Source organism: Embiotoca jacksoni, unplaced genomic scaffold (genome assembly GCF_022577435.1).
Source record: "Embiotoca jacksoni isolate LCO1_2020_lvr unplaced genomic scaffold, fEmbJac1.0.p SCAF_13, whole genome shotgun sequence".
In the NCBI taxonomy this organism is placed as follows: Eukaryota; Metazoa; Chordata; class Actinopteri; family Embiotocidae; genus Embiotoca; species Embiotoca jacksoni.
In genome coordinates, this window is record NW_027185263.1 from 17,630,405 (window position 1) to 17,653,897 (window position 23,493).

General features: G+C 40.6%; 1 protein-coding gene across 3 annotated transcripts in view; it reads left to right on the forward strand.

Annotated features, from left to right (window-relative positions):
- Positions 1 to 23,493, forward strand: part of LOC138196708 (vacuole membrane protein 1-like) — a 55,188-nt gene that overhangs the window by 9,745 nt on the left and 21,950 nt on the right. For all 3 annotated transcript variants that reach the window (XM_069147030.1, XM_069147029.1, XM_069147031.1), the window contains exons 6-9: positions 10,203 to 10,445; positions 13,953 to 14,084; positions 22,433 to 22,513; positions 22,926 to 23,042. In XM_069147030.1, the coding sequence (XP_069003131.1) occupies positions 10,203 to 10,445; positions 13,953 to 14,084; positions 22,433 to 22,513; positions 22,926 to 23,042 (573 nt within the window). The remainder of the gene's footprint in view (positions 1 to 10,202; positions 10,446 to 13,952; positions 14,085 to 22,432; positions 22,514 to 22,925; positions 23,043 to 23,493) is intronic.

Sequence of the window (23,493 nt, forward strand, 5' to 3'; positions counted from 1 at the left end):
CTATTCATAGGTTTATCCAAACTCAGGTGAGAAGTACTGCAGTGATTTAATTTGTATTTTTTGCACTGTATCTGATCAAAGTTACTATTTGATATGGCATTTTGATATGTTTTCCCTTTAGTAAACTGCATGATTGTGAAGAGCTAAGTAGACCAGAAAACAGGACTCAAACACTAAACTGATTAATTGACTAGTTGAAAATTATTGGCAAAAGTTTTGGTAATCTGTGAAAAGTTAAGGTAATTTTCTGAAGCAAACATGGCAACATTTCCACCTGTCAAATGTGAATATTTTCTGGTTTCTTTTCTTACTGTTATATGATAGTAAACTATTTTTGAGTTTTGGACTGTTGATCAAAAGAAAAGACTACTGAAGATGTCCGCTCAAATAAGAAGCTTTAGGGATGACATATGACATTATTCTGACATTTGATTGACCAATTGACATTGATAACAAAACCCAAAACAGTATATTGCAAATGCATATTAGATCTGAATGTACAATGATTTGCTGTCAGTACAAGTTGGACATAGTTTGGATCCATGGTTTTGTAATTCATAAATGATCCAAGATCTTTATGATTGACCCAGTTAATTTGTATTATGAGTCAGTAGAGGGTGCCAGTGCCCTTAAAATGTAAATAAACCAGAAAAATCAGTGCAGAACAGTATTGCCCCAGATGAAGATTCATATGCCGTCTCTAGGGAGGCTAATTTAGGGCTTTACATAACAAATCTGTACCACATATTTCAGCCTTTGGCAGTTAAAAATGACATAAAACCATACAAACATAAAATCAATACAGCACATCGGCAGTTCTGAATTCCCACCTCTGTGAAGATGTAGAAAGGTTTGAAGATCCACTGTTGGGCTGTTTTCACATGACCTACCATGTGATTCTGTTGTCATATGACGTCCCTTACCTTTGCGGTTCTCATCGTGTGTCTGTCCTTTTTTCCTTTTTTTGAATTCTTTAAAGGACTTAACTCCTTGAGTGAAGCTAATTCTCTCATTTCCTCCAGTTACAGTAGGAATAGTTCATTCTTTTCTGCTGGCTCTGTGCAGATTTCAGTTAACTGACAACTCTTAGATGCTAGGCTTGTGTTTAACCTCTGTGAAATTGATTTGACAGTCTTGTACTGCTAATAGATGTTTTCGATTTTTTTTTTTTCTTCAAATAAATAAATAAAAAAGACCAAATGTCACACATTAACTGCACACAGCCGTAGTGGTTTGGCAGAAATCAGGCAACATTATTTTAGGAGAGTACTGCAGAGCCACCAGCAGAAGGGGCTACAGAGCCAGTAACGTGAAAACCATCTCGGTCAATGAAACAAGAGCAGAAGTGGCAGCTCTCCTGTTCCCTGACATGGGCAATTTCTGCCGTGTCTCCTCTCTCTGTTTACATCCTGCTGTGACCACGGGAGATCATTGTACATGGTTCAGGACTGGTTAATGGAGAAAGATAAAACGCCGCAACTCAGGCGAAGAATAGAAAAAAGGCACACTTGGCACATCATCAAGTGTATTTTATCCAGCTGCTTTGAGAGAGGAGGTAGTGGGTGGGTGCTCACAATACAGACCATGAAAACAATAAAATCACAGGAACATTGGCAAGATCTGATTTCGGCAGGGGCTGCGGAGGCGAGGTTCATTACACACATGGACATGTACGCACACTGAAAGTCCTGCACCTGTGCATGTGTCTGCCACAATGATTGTGAAGATCACAGTTATGAGTGGGGCTAGCTTTCATCCCTGTTTAGACTTTTAAGTATTTGTTTTGTAGTGTCAACTAGTGTCACTGCTCTCCATAAATCCTCTTTCAACTGAGAAGGGGTTAGCAGTGAGTGTGACTCTTGAAAGCTTGGGAATGCTGTAAATATTTTAGAAGAGAGCTCATCTGAGTCATCCACCATTAAATTACTTTCAGTAATGGCTGTTGCCATTAAGTCATTATGGGCAGCATGAAAATTGTTGTGCTCGACGTTAAATCAACAGAAACAAAGAATTAAAGTCATTATAATTGAAGCTGCGCACGTTGCTGTTTACATAATAGCAACTAGGGTAGTCTTTTTTTTCTCTGCCTCTTGTCTGTGAGCGGTTTTATGAGTGAGAGGTGTACATGTTGTGTGTTTCCATAAGCATTAATGTCAGCTGTCACTGGAAAAAAGTTGAGCAACAAAAGAAATGTAACCATGTTTGCACACGACTTTTGATTTACAGTCCTTTGTCCTTCAAAACATAAACCAGCGGCTCATCTAAATGAAGGAACATTCTGTAGTTTTCAGTTTCTTTTAGGATTGCTAAATTATAGGTTGCAGAGGAGGTTTGTGTAGAATACACAGATTTTCCCCAGCAACCCCCCTAAAATTAAGTTTTGGCTGTGGGCAATTACCAGAAGCACAGCTTTAATTAGCGCCAACTATCACTGTAAGTGCTGAGCAGGTCTGAGAATGTGGCTTCCACACACTGTCCCTGCATAGCTGATACCATCACACACTGCTGCCTGGGTCCTAAAAGTTCTCTAGATCAGGTGATGTTATATAGTTAAATACAGTCCGCCCACTTAGGGAAACTCATTTACAGTATGGCAGGACATCAGACGAAGGACTGGCGTGTGCGTGTGCGTGCGTGTGTGCGTGTGCGTGTGTGTGTGTGTGTGTGCGCGCATGCGTGTGCGGTGCCCTACCCCTCACTCATCTGATCATTGTGTGGCTTTTTCAGTGACGAGCTTTGCTGTAATCCCAGAAGCAAACAATATGACCTCCTCACATTTACATAGACTGAAACCTGGTTGCTTTGTTAGAGCTGTGACTCACACACACTGCGTCTCCGAATGACCTGGTCTAAATTTTCCACTACTTATAGGTGTGTTTTGTTGTTGTTGTTGTTTTGTCATTTTAAGTCACAAAGGGTTGATGAGCAAGTTGTTTCTGAGCTCAGAGCTGATAAGGAGCACATCTGCCTCTTCAGAAAGTCTTCCGTTAGTTCGATTGCTGTGGCTTTACTATATATATATCAACCCTGACATGATATTAATTTAGATTTTTTTTTTTTTTTTTTTTTTTTTTTTTAACTTTGCTATGTATATTCAGACACATGATTCAGCATGGCATAATTATCCCACTGTCCCCCAAAGTGAGAGTTGATACCATGCATGTTACCCAGAACACGAGTGACACATCAGGATCAAGTTCAGTAGCTCTTTGATAAGCTGAAAAGCTACTCTTGACTCACCGCTAGCTGGCAGTAACAGATCTCTCACTTTAACTTCAACACCTCTTAAATTCAATTTGAAACCATGAATTTTTAACTACATCTAGATAGTATGTCAGAACTTTACCACATGGATTTGATCCTCTGACCGCTGGAGAGGCAGTATTACTTACATACCATAAAAGTACGTCGGTTGGGAGTTTTACACTGGTAAGTCGTAGAGCAGCAGCTGTGATGACTAACTTTTTAATTTTTAATGCAAAAAAGGACTTTTACTTCCTTTAGCAAAAAGAAAAAACAAGCAGCACAATTGCTTTCATTCATGACTTTTAAGTAATTCATTTTGTTCCTCGTAAGGTTTGAGACATGGATCTGCCCAAACATCTTGTGACTTACTCATCTTCACCAAGAGTTTTCCAAGATACCAGAGAGATGTATAAATGGGGGCTTTGTGTTTGTCTGGTATTTCTTATGCCTTCTCGATCTTAACTGTCACACCTCAGCCATCCAAGGCATGCGTCTGTATGTATCTTGGAGGCCCTAAGAGTTCTGTTAATACGAAGTACAATAACCACTCGGTCTGAAAGACAATGCACACACGCACACAGGAAGCAAATCCAGTGCCAACGTGAGCTTAGAGTGTAGCCAGTCTGGAACGGCACCAACAACCCTCCCCGAACAAGGCAAACCTAACCAGACCAAACCAGAGTGCTGCTGGCAGCCGGCAGGTGCTCAGTTTTTTTAAAGCATACTTTTGTTATGAAATTCTTCTAAGGCCCCTTAGTAGTTTTTCATGTAAACTAAAGCAGTAGACTTTAGTTTGTGTCTTATTGTAATGAGGGCTTCAGTGAATGATTAGTTACAATTTATATTCATCTTTTGATTAAAATTCAAAAATCCCTCTCTAAAACACTCTTTTAAAAGAATTTATATTAACAAATGAATAATGTATATTTATATTTATATAAGACTTTCAAAAAAACCCTCTACATGTTTCTTATCCAAGGATTGCCACGAAGAAACTTTTAAATCTAGAAAGCACTCCCACCCGAAAAGCTTCTGATCCGATGATTATTTTTTATAATCTATAAATTGTCAAATTGCTTGCTTTGTACAACAAACACTTAAAAGATGTTTAATTTACTATCACATAAGCAAAAGCATCCTCACAATTGAGAGATAGAGTCTCTCAAATGTTTGTCATTTTCACACTTCAATAAAGTAAAGTAAATTAATTTTCAGTTGAGCATCTATTCAAATTGTTATATCTTTTATTGTGATGATACAAAATTCTAAATGCAGGTAAATGAAAGCCAATAAAAGTCACAGTCTAAAGATAAAAAGCGTTTCCCATTTTAATGTAGTAATATAAACAAAACATTTTCAATACAAAGAATTCAACTTTATTATATTTCTATAGATTTAAGCCCAGAGTAGGTGGATTTCACTGCATCTTGTCGTTTGCACACAGAAGCGAAAATACTACCGGAAATCTATTTCCACCCATTTTATGATTTTTTTATTTTTTTTTATTTCTAAAGACACATGAACAGGTTTTTTTCTGTTAAGATGATGTTAGCAGAAAAATATTTGCATCTTAATTATTTGAATTATAGCAATGGATTAAACTGTGGAGATATTTAAAGCAAACAAAAACACCTTTTTTCAGTCATTTACAATAATTTGTGAAGGGATCGAATATTAACACAAAAAACAGCAAAGTTATTGCAAATGAAATCAAACATACTGTATATACATGAAATCTTTCTTTTTGCACATGTACAGTGTTAAGGTATTGAATTTGCTGCGTCATACTCTAAACTTGTGCATCAAATATCAAGTTTGAAATCATGAATTCACAGAGAAAGTATTGTTTTCTTCGTATAATCGACTGCGGGGGGAGTGATAGTTTTCTGAACATTAAGTAATTTGTTGAAACCACATGGATATATCTTCAGGACCCTCAAACGTCCTCAGTCAGTGTGTGTGTGTCTGTGTGCGCGTGCCTGCCTGCCTGCCTGCTTGTGTGTACTCACCACCCACTTCTAAACATCCGTGCCCCTCCTCCACCATCACTGGCCTCAGTCCAGTCTTCTCTTACCTCCCTCGGAGATCCCCACCAGGGCTTCTTCATCACAAACTAACCTCTAATGTTTGTCCCACTTTGCCTCCAGCAGTCTCCCACTGTAAGAAGTGGTGAGCAGGTTCTGCTAGCCAGACCGTGTCTAATGTGCTTAAATGGCCCTTGACGACCACAGCGACCTGTTAATGACTGGACCATCCTGTGGTCGTGGTCACTGAGAACTGGTCAGTTTATGGTCACCCATTAATGTCTGGTTTGGGCTTCGGAAGCAACTACATTGGCCACTATAAACTAACAAGAGGAGTCCACAACGCGACTGTTGGCTGGAACCATTATAGTTCGTATCTGCTGGGGTCTCACATGTAAAAAAAAAAAAAAAAGATCTGATCTGATTGTAGGTCATTTGAACTGTTGCCTAGTGCACAACATCTAAATTAGAAAAGGAATACAGATATAAAACCAATAATTCTGTTGTTTTTAACATTTGTATATAACTTACAGACCACTCTGTGTGATTGGCGATTAAAATGTAAGATGCCCCCTCCTTGCACAAGCTGTGTTGCATGCAGTTCATACTGGCTTCATTGTTACATTACGCTACGTGTGTGTGCACTAATACAAACGACACTGCCACTGTGAAACATAAGGTCACGTACAAAAGGAAGTTCATATGTCAAGTAACAATTCGCCCCTATTATTACAGTGATGCCGGATCCTGTGGACCCGAGGACGTATTCGACTTTCACCGCCGGTAGCTCTGCTCTGCAGCAGCTATTGGCCAACCACCATCCTCATCCTCCTCAGTGGCCACACTTTTCCTTCCCACTGTGGCCCTGAGCAACTGCCTTGCTTGTAGCCAACCTCTGAGACTCGTCCAGGATAGAGTTTAAGGAACAATTTACGATAGTAATGAAATTTCCTATCGGTATCAGCTGTTGTTATAACTTCCTATATGATGGGCTCTTAGTCTCCTGATGGCTTCAAATACTTCTGGTGTTATATTGGTTCCCACATCGGCTTATATTGGTGTTTCTACCTGTTCAATTAGCATGTTTGATTTCCTCCATTTCCACAAAGGTGTCACTCTGAGCTGATAGACACACTTTGAAATATGGGTGCTCTAATCAGGATGTTTTGGGGTTAATCAGCGATCACTTGAAGCGGTATCGGCCGATACCGATCACGGGGTCTATTTTGAACTTTTTATCGTGTAGCATTATTTATTTGTTTATTTAACTATTTTGAAAATTAAGAGATAATAAATTATCCTTAATTCACAAATGTTTATTTACTGGCAGACAACATGTGCAGCATATCATACCAGGTTATTATGAGCGAGAGAAAAAGAGGGTGGATAGAAAACGGCATCATTCATGCATCATTATTATCATTCACCTCTCAAAGCTCACTTCTTAAGCATCAATGCATTTTTCATTATGAATACAAGCACCGCTGCGTCTTTGGCAGACAGTTTGTTCCTCCCCTCATCGGCAATATTCCCTGCTGTGATGAAAAGTCATCCATCTTTATCCAACAATTCAGCATACAGAGCATGTGAGGAGCAGCTGGTGGTGCTTGCTCTGTGGTTCAGAGACGCTTTCTCCTTCACTCGCATCGACGTCCTGCTGCTGCGGTCCACAGCCATGACGTCAGAAAGCAGCACATGTATGTGGGCTTGAGTGTTTCTGGGAATTATGTCTCTTTATCTTTTTTTTTTATGAATAAGAAAAATGTAAACTTTATCAGACACCTGGATATACTGCCAGACCTGTGAAGTCAGTGAGTTTTACGTCATCCTCTCCTCTTCTGATCGGCCTTTTTGGAGACCAACGATCAAACTTTATAAAGCGAATATCAGCCGATCATGATCGGAGGCCGATTGATCGGAGCACCCTTAAAATACATCGGTGGCACTTAATTCACAAGAGGACCAGCAAGCTCGCTGAAAAACAGTAGGAAATATGATCTTTATTTATTATTTGGGTAAGGATTAAATACATTCCCACATACTCGCTGAGGGTGGGATTAAAATCACTGACCCATTTGCTTTATCTTTAATTTCAGGAATTATTTCTTTAAATATCTCACTAATATTTTACTTTCATTGTTTCGCACCACCTCTCGGTTTAGACGATGTACTCTTACTGACATGCTCTGCTCCACACACACACACACACACACACACACACACACACACACAAACACACAAACACACACAAACTTTGTGTCGCAGATCTGTGTGGATGCACTCGTACCCAGGAGTGGGGATCCCACCCCGTTTAGAAGCCAGCCCTTGGTCTCTGCAGGTCACCACAGGAATGCCAGCAATGTTGCCTTCAGTATGGTTCCCATTGTGTCAGAGAGGAACTCTGTCAGTACTGATTTGTATTTTAGTGGCTGCAGACTTTGTCACTATTAGGCAGATGTCACAGAAGAGACAGCTAGGAGGTGAGATAGTTATTTCAGTTCACACACATGAACCCAGGGCTTTGGTTATAGTAAACAACATGGAACAATCCGTTGTCAGAGAGAACAAATCCTTTATTGTTTATTTTGTATTTCTTCCTCTTGTTAATTATCTATTGCACCTTCCAAGGAGGTGAGATGTGTTGCTTGCTCGTTTGTCCGGTCAGAAACAAAATGAGGGCAGCTACCAGGATGTTGTGGGCCGGGCCTCAGATTAATGTTGAGTCACCTGGACAACATGGGAGGACTGGACTGTGGTGTAAGGTGAGAGGCAGCGACGCAGCAGAGAACAGTCTGAGTCATGCAACGCTGTTGAGAGGTGCATTGTGCGTGTTTGGTAAATTAAGGTAGAGCTGGAAGGTGTGAACAAGAGAGCAATCAACCTTTTCTTTTTCCACACGAACATTGTTCTTGTTAAGTTTGTCTGTGTGCGTGAATTTGGTGTGCGTGAGGATGTCAGGGCAGCGTGATCCCACTGGAGAGTCCGTGGGGAGGACATGATCCCCGGGAGGATCCCGTCTGACTCGCTCAGTGCTGGGAGTTTCTTGACTTCCCCCTGTAGGTCGCTGAAGAATTTTCTATTTGTCTTCTGCTTTGGTAACAAGTGTGTGAGCCTCAGATGTTTCCGCTGCTCTAAAGCACCAATGTAAGTGCAACTGGGCCTGTTTGGTAACATTGTGTGCATAGAAAGTAATGCGTCATCTGAAGGCAGAGCACTGTTCCTAGAGAAGACGTTGCAGCTTCCTGTTGCCTCACACAACTCGCCCTGCCCTCCCACATCCCATCCTGTCCTGTCCTACCTTGTCCCATGCAGCTCCGGATGTTCCAGCCCCGCCCCACGTTTGCCAGATTGCTTTGGCGCTACGTTGTGTAATGCCAAACTGCCATCATGCGTCACTGGGAGCACCCGTCCCACACACACATACACAGGAGTGTAAGTACATGAAGTAGAAAGTGAGTACAAAGTAACATCAGGCCACGGCATGGACCTACCTTTATTTACAGCGACCGTACTCGTGTTATGAATTTATTAATCAGCCCTGTCATTTCATATCCATCTAAAATAATTGTTCCTCTTACAGAGGAAATGCAAAGTTATGATGTTATCAGCCTTACTTTCATAACGAGTCTGCATAGAATGATTTTTTTTTTTTTTATTCATACTATTTGTACAAATACTTTCCTCGTCCCTGTCAGACAACAAACTTTGAGATCTGAATTTATGCTGCAAGAATGCCCCAGTTCTCATTCTTCTTTTTTGTACTCTACTCTGCCAGCACGGTTCAGCCAGTGCTCACATTTTGACTGCTGCTTTGACCACCAGAAATTAAATGAAATGCAACATTTAATGATAATTTATTGAGACCTTTTCAGTGTGTGGCCTTAGTGTTTCTCTACACAGCAGCAGTATGGATACTGGGATGACTTGTTTCTAGATTTCCAGACTCAAGAACGAAACTCTGGCAGCATCACCGTGCACCAGACATGAAACCAGCACCGATTTTTGACTGTTTTCTCACTGGAAGCCGAATTGAAACAATAAATAATCAAGGGGCCAGAAATGTAAACTAGATCGGGCCCTCAGAAAGACAGCAGGTCCTTAAGTATGCTAATGTTTCATTCTTTCAACAGGAACAGTCAAACATGAATGAATTCTATCTGAGTAGAGTCACTTCTTTTCCTGCTGTTCTTGTGTTCATTATTATTGCACGTCACTCCTGTGGGTACACACAGCGTATACAATGGGCATTGGGCTACTATTGGTTGTATGTGTTTGTGTTCATCTGCATGTCAGTTGTCAATGGGAACAGTGGGGAGAAGCAAACTTATAAACTTCTTTGTTAATGAAACATTACACATCATTTTTTACCATTTTTTTCAATAGCTGTGTGTGTGTGTATGTGTGTGTGTGTGTGTGCGTGTGCGTGTGTGTGTATGTGTGTGTGTGAGAACACTAAATGGTTTCGGTGACTCAGCTTTGGTTTCCATCTTTGATGGTTTCCATCTTTGATGGTTTCCATCGAGGGCCTCCGCTCTGTATCTGTTGACACTTTGATGATCCTCCAGGTTATTCCTTTTACATAGTACTCCAACTTCATCATAGTTGTGTTTTTCAACTTTTCCTCCTGTCCTATTTAACTCGTACAGTAAGGAAAGCAGGAGGAACATTTAGTGAGTAGCAGAGGAAGAGCTCCCCTGCTGTATCGAGTACCGGAGACACACTCCAGATGCTGTCCCACATATAACTGTCTTCATGTTATCAGTCAGGATTTGACTCACGACTGCCACATTCTTCCTAAAGTAACAATGAGGGGGTCTTCCTCTGACTCAAAACACTTCTAAAAGGTGGACTGACTCCCACTTTGTTTTTCTCTGTTTTCTTTTCATGTTCCTTTCTCTCTTGTCTATCTGTCTTTACTCGTCTGTCTTCCAGGGACCACACATAGCTTCCGTGACCCTGGCAGCCTATGAATGTGGCTCTGTGGAGTTCCCCGAGCCGCCCTATCCAGACCAAATAATCTGTCCCCAGCAGGAAGCAGCATCATCAGGCTCTGATGCTGAGACGGTGGGCGTGGAGGCCGTGGGGGTGGACGCAGCGGTGGGGTCAGCAGCCCTCCAGGGAAGCATCTCTCTCTGGACCATCATCTCCAAAGTCCGCCTCGAAGCTTGTATGTGGGTAAGCGCCTGTTACACACTCGCTGTGGCTTCGATGAACTGAAACCGCTAAAACATGCAAATTTCAGTGGCAACTGCTGAATCTGTACAGAATTGAGCTCACAAACATTTCTGGTGGCTGAGTTTATTCACAGTTTGCATTGACCTTACACATTTGCCACAGCTTTGACCAATATGACAACTTTTTTTAAATGCCAGTTTCTCAGGAGCAAAGAAAACCTGCCTTGTTTACTAACTTTACTAACATCCATTTCTCAATTTAACCAGTGGGTTTTTTAAGATGTTATTAGGTAGAAACATTGTAGAAACATGAGAATTACCAAAATTGAAGGCTTTTAGGGACCAGGTGCAAACTGTTCATGTCCACAGGCTCCAATTTAATGGACATATCAGACAATGATTTATTTGACTTTGTTAACATGTGAATTATGCTGTTTTACAACTATGAAAAATGTTCAGCATCACTGTCATATGTGGCTCATCGTTTACTTCTTTTTTGCAATAAAGACTTTAGTCTTTAGTAAAGACTAAAGTTAGAACAGACACAAATTTGCATGAACACACGGTGCAAATGCATTCGTTGATAACTACTTTACTTGGAAAACCCTAGTTCCTTTGTGTGAAGTTCCCCCAAGCAGCGTCAGTGGATTCACACTTCTAGCCAACCCTGTGGCTGCCATAAAAAATAAAGTATTATCAAACTTTGATCTATTTTTAAGGGTAAGAACAGAAACATTTTCACCTAATTATAGTAAAAAAAAAAATGTATTCAAATAATAGCTTGTTAAACTTTCCGTGTCTTGTTATGCTTCAAGCGAGGCTCTGGTGGTTTATCAATGACTCATGTGTCTGAGATACCATGAAACCGCGGACAATAGATTGTGCTACTGTCGCACATGCACACGTCATATACAATATATGAGAACAGTGACCTACAGGTCACCCTCCATTATCAACTTTGTTGTAACAGCAGTATCTTTTTCATATTTTATCATCAGTTTATTTTCTCATGACAGAAAGGCAGAACTGCTGAACATTGAAAAAAGAGAACTTGGCCACTGGTGTTTGATATGCGGCTTTGTTGTCTGTATTCCTGTTCCTCATAACGTGGAAGGTGTAGAGGTTAAGGGGAAATCACATCCTCTGCTACATCGGCACTACCTGGAACTTTACAGGAACTAGACAGACTTTCCACAACCTGTCTTTAATTGTAATTTGCCTTCAAGCTTCCTTATTGTTGTAATATGTTAACTATACACAGACACATGCTTACTTGCAAATGCAAAAATGGGAGCATGAGCAAAAACGCATTTAATTGAAGATTTTAGGTTTCCCATTAACAAATACACATTTTTGGTACAATGCTTTGTAAGGGCCTTTTGTTTATGATATTTTTTTTATCTACACTCTAACCTTAACATTAAACACGTTTATGTTAGACCACATATTTACATCCTATTTAGTGTTTGTGTGCAGTCACACCTAACCAGCAGGTAAAACGTCCTTCATGTTCGAGTTATTGGTGCAGCGTGTTCGTTTTTTTGGCCTCATAATGGAGTCATATTTCCTCTAAGCCGAGCTGCAGCCACACCAGTAACAGCATCTCGCTTGGAGTGGGGATATCAAAGTCTGTATTTGTGGGTGTGTGACCCTGCCATCCAATCCCCTTGGATTCACAACCGCCCAATCACCGCTACCCCCTGTAACCTCAGCCTGGCACGGCAGAGGCAGAGGCTCGGCAGCTCTACAGTTGGAGACACCTGTTGCGCCCACGGTTTCAAAGCACCCACGCCAGCATTCCCCCCCCCCCCCCTCCTCCTCCTGCCAGCCTCCCACCTTCTGGATATGCTGCTGATGAGACATTCCCCTCCTCACAACCACCACTACCTCTCTTCCTCCTCCTCCTCCTCTCTATTTGTCTTTTTTTCTGGGCGCCTCTCTGACCACCACTGCATGTCCCTTAAGTGCTCCACTTCAAACACCACCACTGTGCAGGTGGACGTATTTCATTGCCCCTACACAAACACACACAGCCGTGTGCTCACAAACGGAGACAGACCTATTGAATGGAGCAGCTGCCAGGGAGATTAAGACACATCTCCATTATGAGAAAAAACTGGCAGATTTCATCAAAGACTGCAGTGTTAACAAGAGAACAGGGTGTCCAGATTAAAGACGTGGTCTGCCAGGTTTGGGGATAGCACCGCCTCCTGAGAATGATTGTTTGGGCTTGTTGTCGCTGCCATGGTTGCTAACTACCCACTAATCATCTTCTGGCTCAGCCATTCAGCAACATACAAGTAATGTGCCTGCGAGTAGTTAGTTCTGCTCCTCTGGGAGAGAGATCGAAGCTGTGATTTGTGTTCCACCTCGATAACTGAATTCAGTGCATTCAGTTCATTTCTGTCTTTGCATTGTAGGACGTTAGGGAGGTGTGGAGCCTCAAAATCATCCATTTGCTGTCTGTAATTGTAACTTACACGAATTATATCCCCCCCCCCTCCTGCACCAGTACTCTCCTCTTGTGCCTGGAAACATTAAAGTAATGAGCTTTGAGCAACTCCAAAAACACTGCATTTCTTGGCGGCTGTTTTCATTGTGTTAATTAAGTCTGTAACCCTCACCCCCCTCACTCCCCACACTCCTTCCCCGTTCTCATGTTTTGGCGGATGAACTTGGTGAACCGACCGAAGTGCTGAGGATTTATTTGACTCAAATCACTTCCGCTTTCTTTCCGTTAAGCCCCCCTCAGTCACACAGGCTCCAGTGCTTTATGGCCACAAGCTCCTTTTGGCTGTTGGATATTGATATCTTAGTTCCTTGGACCCCCCCCCCCCCCCCCCCCAACTTGTTAGCACATCTTAAATTTTCAAAAAGCACTGCATACCACATGTCTGAAGTAGTTTGGAAGAGAGCATTTAGCAGTCCAATTTGTTGATCTGCGGTTTAGAGGTAGCACACGGTTTTTCACCTAGCCCGGGCCTGTGTTTAATGTATCCACGATCGTTTAATAATCTGTAGGATTTTCAGTCTCGTAAATCCTTTCCGTTTTATTCCCATTAAGCGCTCTGATCACACAATCCCAGACCTCAAGCAATGCAAGCTCCCTTGGGTTTTGGATATTGATATTTTTTCTTCATTAACCCCCCAAGCACCGTCGTGGTAATAGATAACAAATATAAGGGAAACTTAATATAGCATTTTTTTAGCCAAACCACATAAAGCATGAGCAAAAATAGAATTTAAAGCAATAAAATCAACCACAACATATAAATCAAATTCAGTTAAATTGATACAAATAAACAACCTGCACTGAATATACTGAATGTACAGACGGAAATGTATATAAAGAGAAGATAACACATATTATAACAGTTGATATAATAGAACTGTAACTATAATAAAACTTCTATCGTCCGTGTGTGTGTGTGTGTGTGTGTGTGTGTGTGTGTGTGTGTGTGTGTGTGTGTGTGTGTGTGTGTGTGTGTGTGTGTGTGTGTACGTACAGGGTGCAGGTACAGCTATAGGAGAGCTTCCTCCCTACTTCATGGCCCGGGCAGCACGGCTGTCAGGCGCTGAACCTGATGATGAGGATTACCAGAAATTTGAGGAGATGCTGGATCAGACCGAGTCGGCACAGGTGACATCCTGCTTTCCACATCATCGTTAACCCTTCATCTTCATCCCTCTCTGTTATCTAACCCCACACACAGACACCCCCTTTCTTCTTCATCCCCAACAATACTCATCTTCATCATCTTACTTCTACCTGTTTAACTGCATTGTCACATCTTTTCTCTCTCACGCTTGTGGGCTTCATCTTTATCACTCTCTTTTTAATGCTTTTATATTTTCTGATATTTTTGTGAACTGGCCATTCAAATGAAGTGCTTTCATAACGTTCTGACTAAGAGATCAGCAATGATGCACTTAAAAAAAACAAAAAACAAATCCCTTCATTTAGGAAATCTCTAGCAGAAAAAAAAGTTCTCATTTCAAACATCCCTGCAAATGTTTCAACAATAACTAACATCTCATTGTAAATATTTATTTTTCCACCCTCTTGTGAATGGAGGAGGGAGAATGAAGGGAAACATGCATGAGTTTTTCAAAAGGCTTTTCATCACACCTGTCTGTCCAGTATTCATTCACAGGAATTGTTTTTCTCTCTCCTCAAATGTGGGTCAAACAGGAAGACAGGTCAAATGCAGAAAAACAACTGCATCTGTAAATGCTTTTTAAATTTACAACTGACTCTCTTACTCTTGCATTTGCAAGTAAACTATGAGACATTACCAAACTTTGAGCAAATATGAGTGTATCCTGAATATTAAAGGAGTTATTTGGGAGAATGTTTCTTATTGTTTACAGAATTTATTTTCCTTTCCAGCATGCAGATGGGAATAGTAACAGTCTAGCTATAGTTAACAAGTGAATGCTGAATAATTCAGTACTTTCAAAAGAAAGAAAAAAATAACTGGAAGGTATGTGTCCGGCCATAGCATACAAAATCTGCAATATATGAGGCCATGTTTGTGTGAAAAAGAGAAACACATCATTACAAAGTGCCTTTAAGTTTTTTTCCACAGTTACTCAATCTGTGTATTGTGTTGTCTTCAGTTCCCCAAAATCTGAATCATCTTCAGAAACTGAGATTCTTCAAGCGAAAGCTTTTTTTTTTTTTTTTTTTTTTTTCTCAGTTTTAGGTTCAGGTTTAAGTTTGTCTGTGGACACCCCCCCACACACACACACCCTCCCCTCCCCTCCTGTCCTTCCAGAGGGGTGAGGAGAGTTGGGTACCGGAGGCACATGGAGGGCAAACTGGGTGATGCTGCCACACCACGCTGAAGTTCTGTTTCTGAGCGCCGGGTCGGGATCGAATGTCACGGGATGCTTGTCGCCTCAATGGCTTCTGCGCGCACCCCAACGTCGAGTCAGCCAGCCTTTAAAGTAGCTTCTTACACTACCTCCCATCGACGGAGGGGGTGGGGGACGCAGAGTCATCCGGTCCGGAGTGAGGAGCCGACTAAGGGGTGTTTGTTTTGGGTTTTTTTTCTCTTTTTGTGCTGCTGACTGGTGTGTGGCACCTGCTCTCAGCTCCACTGGGTGGGATGGCTCCAGCACCAGCCCCGGTTCAGACCGCATGTCTGAGAGCACAACTCTGACATCACTCACTGATAGTGGGTCTTATAGTGAAGTGGCGCTTGCATGTCTTTTCCCGACAAAGCAGCAGTGGGATGCAGGAGGGGCATTGCTATTTTGTTTCGTATTCGTGGAAGGGAAGATTAGAAGTGACGCCGCTTGCTGCTGTCTCAGTACGCAGCCTTCGTCTCTCTCTGACATCGTTTCTTTTTCTGTCACGAACTCTGTCTCCCACCGTTCATCTTGCTCTCTCTTTCTCTCTCTGGTTCTCTCTCATGATATTTGGCAGCTGTGTGTGTATGTTTTTAATGTGTGCTCTGTGATTGGACAACATCTGGAGGCAGGTTGCTTGCACCAGCGAGGACCTGCCACATACGGAAACATTTTTTTTCTCTCGCCTGGGCTTTTACTATTACTCGGATGTTCTTGGGGTTCCCTCTTTCGCTCCAGGAGATCCCGCAAATCTTCGCTGATTGTCACTTGTCCACCTTTTACCCTTTTTACATCTTTTAAGGTGGAATGAGCCATTAATCCTCTGTGGATTTTTTTTTTGTTTGTTGTTCTTTAACTGAATATCAGTATCTGTAGAACAAAGCGGAAACGGACTCCACTGGGATTGGAACGGAGAAACTGTGGTATTGTTGGATCGTTGTGTATTAGGCAGGAAGTAGTTAAATTTTGTCGTCAAGGATGTGACCTCCCTTGAACCTTACACTGCTCCACATACACACTCACCCCTCCACCTCCCCCCGTCCGCGCTTGTGCGTGTGTGTGTGTGTGTGCACACACATACACACACACACACACACACACTCTCCACCCTGTGGCAGCTGGATTAGGATGCTGACTTTGTCCCTTGCAAGTCACAGAGGTTTGTAGGTGCCAGTAGTTTGACTTCAACCCAGTGGTATTTCTCAGCCTGCACGTGCCAACTTCCTGCCACAAGTGCACGTGATGCACAGCACTCTGGTTGTTTTTTTTCCTCATTCATTCAACAGAGCTATTCAAGAATAATGAAGTCATGGCTCTTCTAACGGCTCCAGACGCTGATGTCATGAACATCAGCTTTTTTCCTCCTCTTAAATCTTTTGCTCTGCGTGCTGAAGAGGAATCCTCCTTGTGGACACAGACAGTTCCAGAAGATCCTGCATTGATCGCGTTTGTGATCGCTTGTAACCTAATCATGAAGCTATTTCCTGGCTTGTATTTTTTTTTTTTTTTCCATCTGGCACGGAGAGGGTTAACAGGCTGTGAATTCTTGATTGCCAACTCCCAGGATCGTATCTCCTGTAACTCAAATCAGGGCCATCTGCGCTGGGCGTATGCCTGCCTTCCCCCCTGGCCTACTGCACTCAAAGGCTCTCTGTGCTGTGGTTTGCCCAGCCCTGTCACGTGACTTCTCTGAAAATGCCCCCTCCCTCCTCCTCCCTCTTTATTTCCAGTAAACTGTTTGAAAGGAGGGGGGTGAGTCAGAGTAAAACCAGCTTCCCTTTAACCACAGCTTGTTAAAGAATTTGTCAACGTGGACTCAGGGGTGCATTTGTGTGTGTCTGTGAGTGCGTGCGCACTTCTGGACAGATCTGAATGCGTACCTCGTCTTTTTTCTTGAAAGGGACTGGAGCTTGGATTGCGTCAGGAGTCCTTAATCACTCCACTTCCTGTGCCAGACAGAGCGGGCGCGGGCTTGTCAGGAGTTAATGAGATGAACTTTAGCCGTCTTCGTGTCGGGGGGCTCGCGACTGACTGCGACTGACTGCTCCGGAGATGTGTGTCTTCTGTGTGAAAGACTTTCATTGAGAAAAAAAAAAAAAGAAAACAGAGAGAGGGAGAGAAAAAAATGTGCGTGGGTGTTGACTGGTGTATAGGCTATGCATAGATTTTTCCTTGTCTGACACTTTAATTTTCCACATGGCACAGAGTGCCTTGTCGTTGCCTGCTTTTTGTCTGCGTTTGAACACTGGACCTAATCACAGCTAGGAAAGCCCACGGAAAACAACAGTTTTGCTTTACCAACTATTTCACCGTGAAAAGTGACCAACTTGACAGCAATTACAAAAAACATGTATCCCATTGTACTGTATGCTGTGTAATGCATTGTAGATGAAAAACAGGCACAGAAAAAAATAAAACAAACATTCCTATTGATACTGGCAACTGAACCTGTTTACATCGACAGTATATTGATACCCACTATGATAAATTCATGGATTTGGAGTTGCTGGGTCAAAAATGGTCTTATCTGTGGTCTATCAACTTTTCTCAACTTTTTCCACCATCACCTCTCAACTGTAACCATAGATATACAAACTAACATGTTAAATGTACAGCTAAGTCTGTTCCAGCTTTACACATTTTAATACACAACATACTCCTTCCTTTGAAGGAGTGTCTTTTTAATTCATCTCATTTTCAGTCATTCATCCCGGTGACATACTTGAATTAGTGCTGATCTGTTATTCCTCCCCTATTACATTAATTCATATGCAGTACATTAATGGGAATCAAATACAAACAGATGTGGTATGTTTGTTATGCTCAGCAACAAATGCTTTACTCAGCAGTCACAGATTCAAAAGTGGTATTTTGTAAGACTTAGGTAATTGAAGTAGCCTGTGCTCATGAAACTCATGGTGTGGAGTGAAACCGGTGAAGTGATGATTCTTACTGGTACTTATGATTTGCTTATTCAAATGAGTGACTGACTAATCTGAGCACCTGGAGTATATGAGGGGAAATCCAAAAATATAACGGATTATAAGTGGGTGTTGTTCCCAAACTGCAAAGACTGCTGAGTAAAGGCTTTGTGCTGAGCAGCCAAAACTGGAACCAAACCTCCATCGCTTTTATGACGCTGTACCCTTGACAAGATCTTACCAAATGTAATTGCTGCTAAGCCCAGCCCTACAGGCCAGCAGGGATGGGGATGGAGAACTGAGGGGAGGGGGTGGGGTGGAGGGGGAGGCAGTCCTTGGCAAGCTGCCTGGCAAAGATGGTGATTTTCCATAAGCCGCCAACAACAGAGTCTGAATGTCTGAACCCCAGCCATCCAAGATAAACGCTTCCCTGGTCCAGAAATGCAGAAGAGAGAGAATCCAAGCACATAGTTCAACTATAGTAAATCACAGTGTCACAAGTTCACACACACACACACACACACACACACACACACACACACACACACACACACACACACACACACACACACACACCCTTTTATACCCTCCCCTCACCTCCTCAGGGACCCTTTGTTCACACTGTGGTGATATTTTCATGCTCTCTCACTGCATGAGCCAAAAGCTCAACTCCGGCACTCAGAGTAAACAATGCATGTGTCATGATGTCAGAAAACGAATGAGATTCACAGGCTGTCGGTCAACACTGATCCGTTCTGCAGGAGTGGAGTCGGCAACAGCCATGGCCGTCAGGTGTCCCCGGTCCAGACCCTGTCCTCAGTGGTTCAGCTGTAAACCAACCATAGCATTCCTTCCCTCCCTGTCTCCCACCAGCTGAGCAACTCACACACAGATGAACACACACACACACACACACACACACACACACACACACACACACACACACACACACACACACACACAACACACACAGATGAACACACACACACACACATGTGCACATGGGGACAGGCTAGAATTAAACTACAGGGTTGTCCAAGGAGAAACCTTCATGATTGGACATCAGCAGAGGCAGAAATTCAAATCGTGAACCAATCAGATTGTGCGTCCCTTCGCTCCCCCCACCACCTTCCTTATTAGGCGACCTCCCATGTCTCTCAAATTTCCTATCCACTGGGTTGCACCCTGTAAAGAATGTCATCAGCACTGTACTGGTTTTGTTGACCATATTAGGTATGATCATGTAGTGCATGCCCCCCTCCTGCACCTCATTTTTAAAATCTAATACGTTTTTTAAACTCAGGCCTTCTGAAAAGAAAACCTGTTTTCTGTCTTCACATAATAGAAATTAGTTTTTCCCTCCAGTTTCTTTTCCAATTGATTTGATATTGTTTTAGGGAAGAAAAAAAAAGTGCTTTCAATGGGAAGCATTCATCAAGGTTGTATTGATTCAAATAATTAAACACAAATCCCTAATTATTTGAATTTTTTTCATTCTAAATGCAGAAGATTCATTTTGGAAACATTTTGCAACATGAAAATCATTAGAAAACATTTTGAAAATGAATAAAATGTCATTCAGGGAAGAAGAAAACTATTTTATAATTGTCTTAAGATGAATGTTAACTTTAAAATCAACATAGTTGTGTCCATTTCAGCAGTCAGTTTGAAAAGTGTTTTCATCAACAAAAGCCTTCACATACTCCACATTCATGTTGTTAAGAAATGTATTTGCATTTATTAATTTAGTTACCTGAATTTTACAAATATTGTGGTAGAAAATGTGAAATGAGTTTGAAGTTTAATTTGAAAGTAACAATACGATGGTTTTAACATGAAACATCTGCATAATTGTATACAGCTAATTCACATTATAACATTTACATTCATTACAGCAGCAGAGTCTGATTTAAATTAAAGAACAAATATATAATTTAAGCATGTCTTTAAGGCCCTATTCTAAAAATATTTATTCGGATCCATGAGACTGAAGGGGCTGAATAAAGAGTTGTGTAAAACAAATGCTTTATGCAGTATCACTTAAACAATTATTTCATAATACTGAGAAGAAAATAGACAGGATCAATGCAATAATTAATTTATCTATGCAAACAAAGAACAATCTTATTGATTTTCATCATAAAAGTGCAGCAACTTAAAGAGAAGCTCAGTCAAAAGTAGAAATAATAATAAAGAATAAAAGCCATTGTACAGTTTTTTTTTGCTGTGCATTTTTATTTTCTACCACCAACAGATCAAATTTTCAACATATTACAGCTTACAAATTAAAAAATAAAAACTTGTGCTGAGTATTTTGGAAAAGCAATATTATTAGTACTTTTTGTTGTTTTTACTGTCAGAGTTTTAATATCTACCCAGAAGCTTTAAAAAAAATAGATTTACCTGCGGAAAATCTAGCATCATATGCATGTAATGAGTTTATAATATACCTACATATTCAATGTATCATCCAAAAATATGAAAGGTCGTGAATCAGGGGTTCCCTCCGCATCGCCACAGTGTTCCCAGAAGTAGTTGAAGTAAAATCCAAACAGATTAAAGTCTCTCTTCCCAGAAAAGGTATATTGAGGAAAAATGTGTCATTGCTGTGTAAAGAGGCTTTTGCGGAGTTGTCAGGAGGGATAGAGAGAGACTAGCAGAGAAACGAACAATTTGTGAGTCACAGGAATGACCAAAGTCTGTTGTCTTATTCTCACATTCCCAGTAACAAAGGGATTAATAACTAGCACTAGAGGTAAGAAGAGACCTGTGAAAACCAGTTTATTACTCTTCTAGAATGAAGAAGTTTGTTTACAGATCTTTTAGAATATGAAACAGGTGAATCAGTGCATTTTGCTGTGAACTTGAACATATTTAATGTTGGCAGGATGATAAATGTAGTGCAGGAATTGATGAAATCTGAAAAACCCTCCTTTTTTAATCAAGCATTTGAATAAATACTCTTTCCCTTCAAGAGGTTTTTTTTATCATTATAAGACTTAAAAAAAATAATTTTGTGGTAAATACACACTGGCAACTTTTCCCTACAAGAGTTTCTCATCACCTCTACTTTTCACATTTATTTTGACAAATGTGGATGAGCTAGACAGCCATGCAAATATTTTTAAATGTGCATGCTTAAGTGTTGTTTTTTGTAGATCTATATCATTTAAAATGAAACTAAAAATGAAACTAAATTTTGAAGTGTTTATAAACATAGACCCAGAGATTTAGTTAGTGAAAATCCCTCTCATTCACAATTCATTAAAGTATCTACTTTCATGCTCTCTAAAGTCTGCACTGCTTTACATCTCACTTTTTGAAGATCTAATTATTTTGCTTGTCAGTTGCTATCTAGCTCAGAAAATGATTAAAGCTTTTTGTTGAGGACAAATTTACAGGAGGTAGAAATTCTCCTGTTGCAGCTGCTGCTTTGCACTCATTCGAAAATAAGCAGAGATTGGAAAATAGAAACGGGTCATTCTCTCATTTTTCGTTTCATTTTGACAATAATGTGTTTTAGGATATAAAATGGAGAGTTTTAATGTCAGTACACAGACAGTATATTGTGAAGAAGATGGAACAGTAACACAGAGATGTCAAAGATCCTAAAAGCAGATCATTAAGATGTTATCCCAAATTAAGTTGTTACCCTAAAATATTTTGTTTTAATGTGAAATATAAATGGTTTCAAAGCACCCATTAAAAATCACTTTAAAAGCAATATTGCACCTGGATATGCACATTTATTTCACACAAGTCAGTGATCGCTCTTCCACATAAAAACTTCACAAAGAAAGAGAAAACTGTTTTCTCTAAGGTGCCCTTCATAAATGTGTCAGCAGCACTTTATTATTTAAATTTGAATTAATTTACTTATTAATCTGAAATTCACCAGTAATTGTTAATACTTTATCATCAAATAATCATTTTAAACAGTTGAAACTGTCAGAAATAATCTGGTATTTATAAAGACAATGTGATATGTGTCTGATATAAACTCAACAACAATATTTAGAAGAATAATTACTGTTATTTTGCAATTTCCTGTTCAGAAAAAAAAAATCAGTGATGCAGGTTTGAAATGTGTCCCGTAAATAAAATGTTGTCAGTGTTGAGCACTCGGTATGCAAATAGTATGTGATCAGTAAACATCAGCATGTTTCCGGAAACAATTTAATCACACATTTTTCTTGCTTGTTCTCTTTTCCAGGACTTTGCAACCCGGGCAAAAGTAGCCGTACAGAAACTCATCCAGAAGGTCGGATTCTTTGGGATTTTAGCCTGTGCCTCTGTAAGTGGAACCACACCTCACTTTATCTTTCTTTAAAGTATTTATCTTTACCTGCACTGTGGGCTTTACAGTTCTGAATAATTTTGTCATATCCAACTTCATGTTATATGGCAGTTGTGCATCATTTAAAAGACACGACAGCGCTGAATTGTTAAACATGTGAGCAAAAAAGAAAGAAATGCACAATTGACATCTATCAGATAGTCTCATGACACAGTCACCTTCTGATTTTCCCTGTAGGACTCAAAAGTAAAACAGACCGGGCAAAAAAAAAAAAAAAAAAAAAAAGACTAAATGGACTTCAATTTCCTGTGACACTAGTTTATCACTTTCTTTCTTTGCCTGCTTTTATATTTCTTGAGGTGAAGTTTACAAAACAACAACTCTAACCATCTTTATTATTTTCTACCAGATTCCAAATCCCCTGTTTGACCTGGCAGGAATAACATGTGGACATTTTCTGGTCCCGTTTTGGACTTTTTTTGGTGCAACACTTATTGGAAAAGCGGTCATCAAGATGCACATTCAGGTAAATTGCATTTACATCAGTTACATCCATGTAGGTAATGCAAAGGATAATCCTCTTCCCCAAAACAGTGTTCATAAACATACAGTCACCTTTGATTTATGGTGAGGCTCAGTTTCACAACATTTGATGTCAAGTATTTGTGTTTTATCTTTTTAAAACATCTTTGTGGCAAAGTTTGCGACATGACTACATCTTTAATGTTGTTCAGAGGGAGAAATGTGTGAGATAATGAGTTACCTTCATACACAGCATCTCCACACTGCAGTCAGCTGGTAGTAGGGAGGCCATTTTGTGCAGCTAAAGTAGGGGGAGTCAACCATTTTGTGATTGCAGCTGCAGCAGCCCCAGTACACTGTACAGTAGACTGGTCAGGCTTCAGCAGATACAGGAAACAAGTAAAGTAAAAGCTTCATTAGAAAAGTAAAAAAAAAAGAAAAAATAAAAAAAAAAA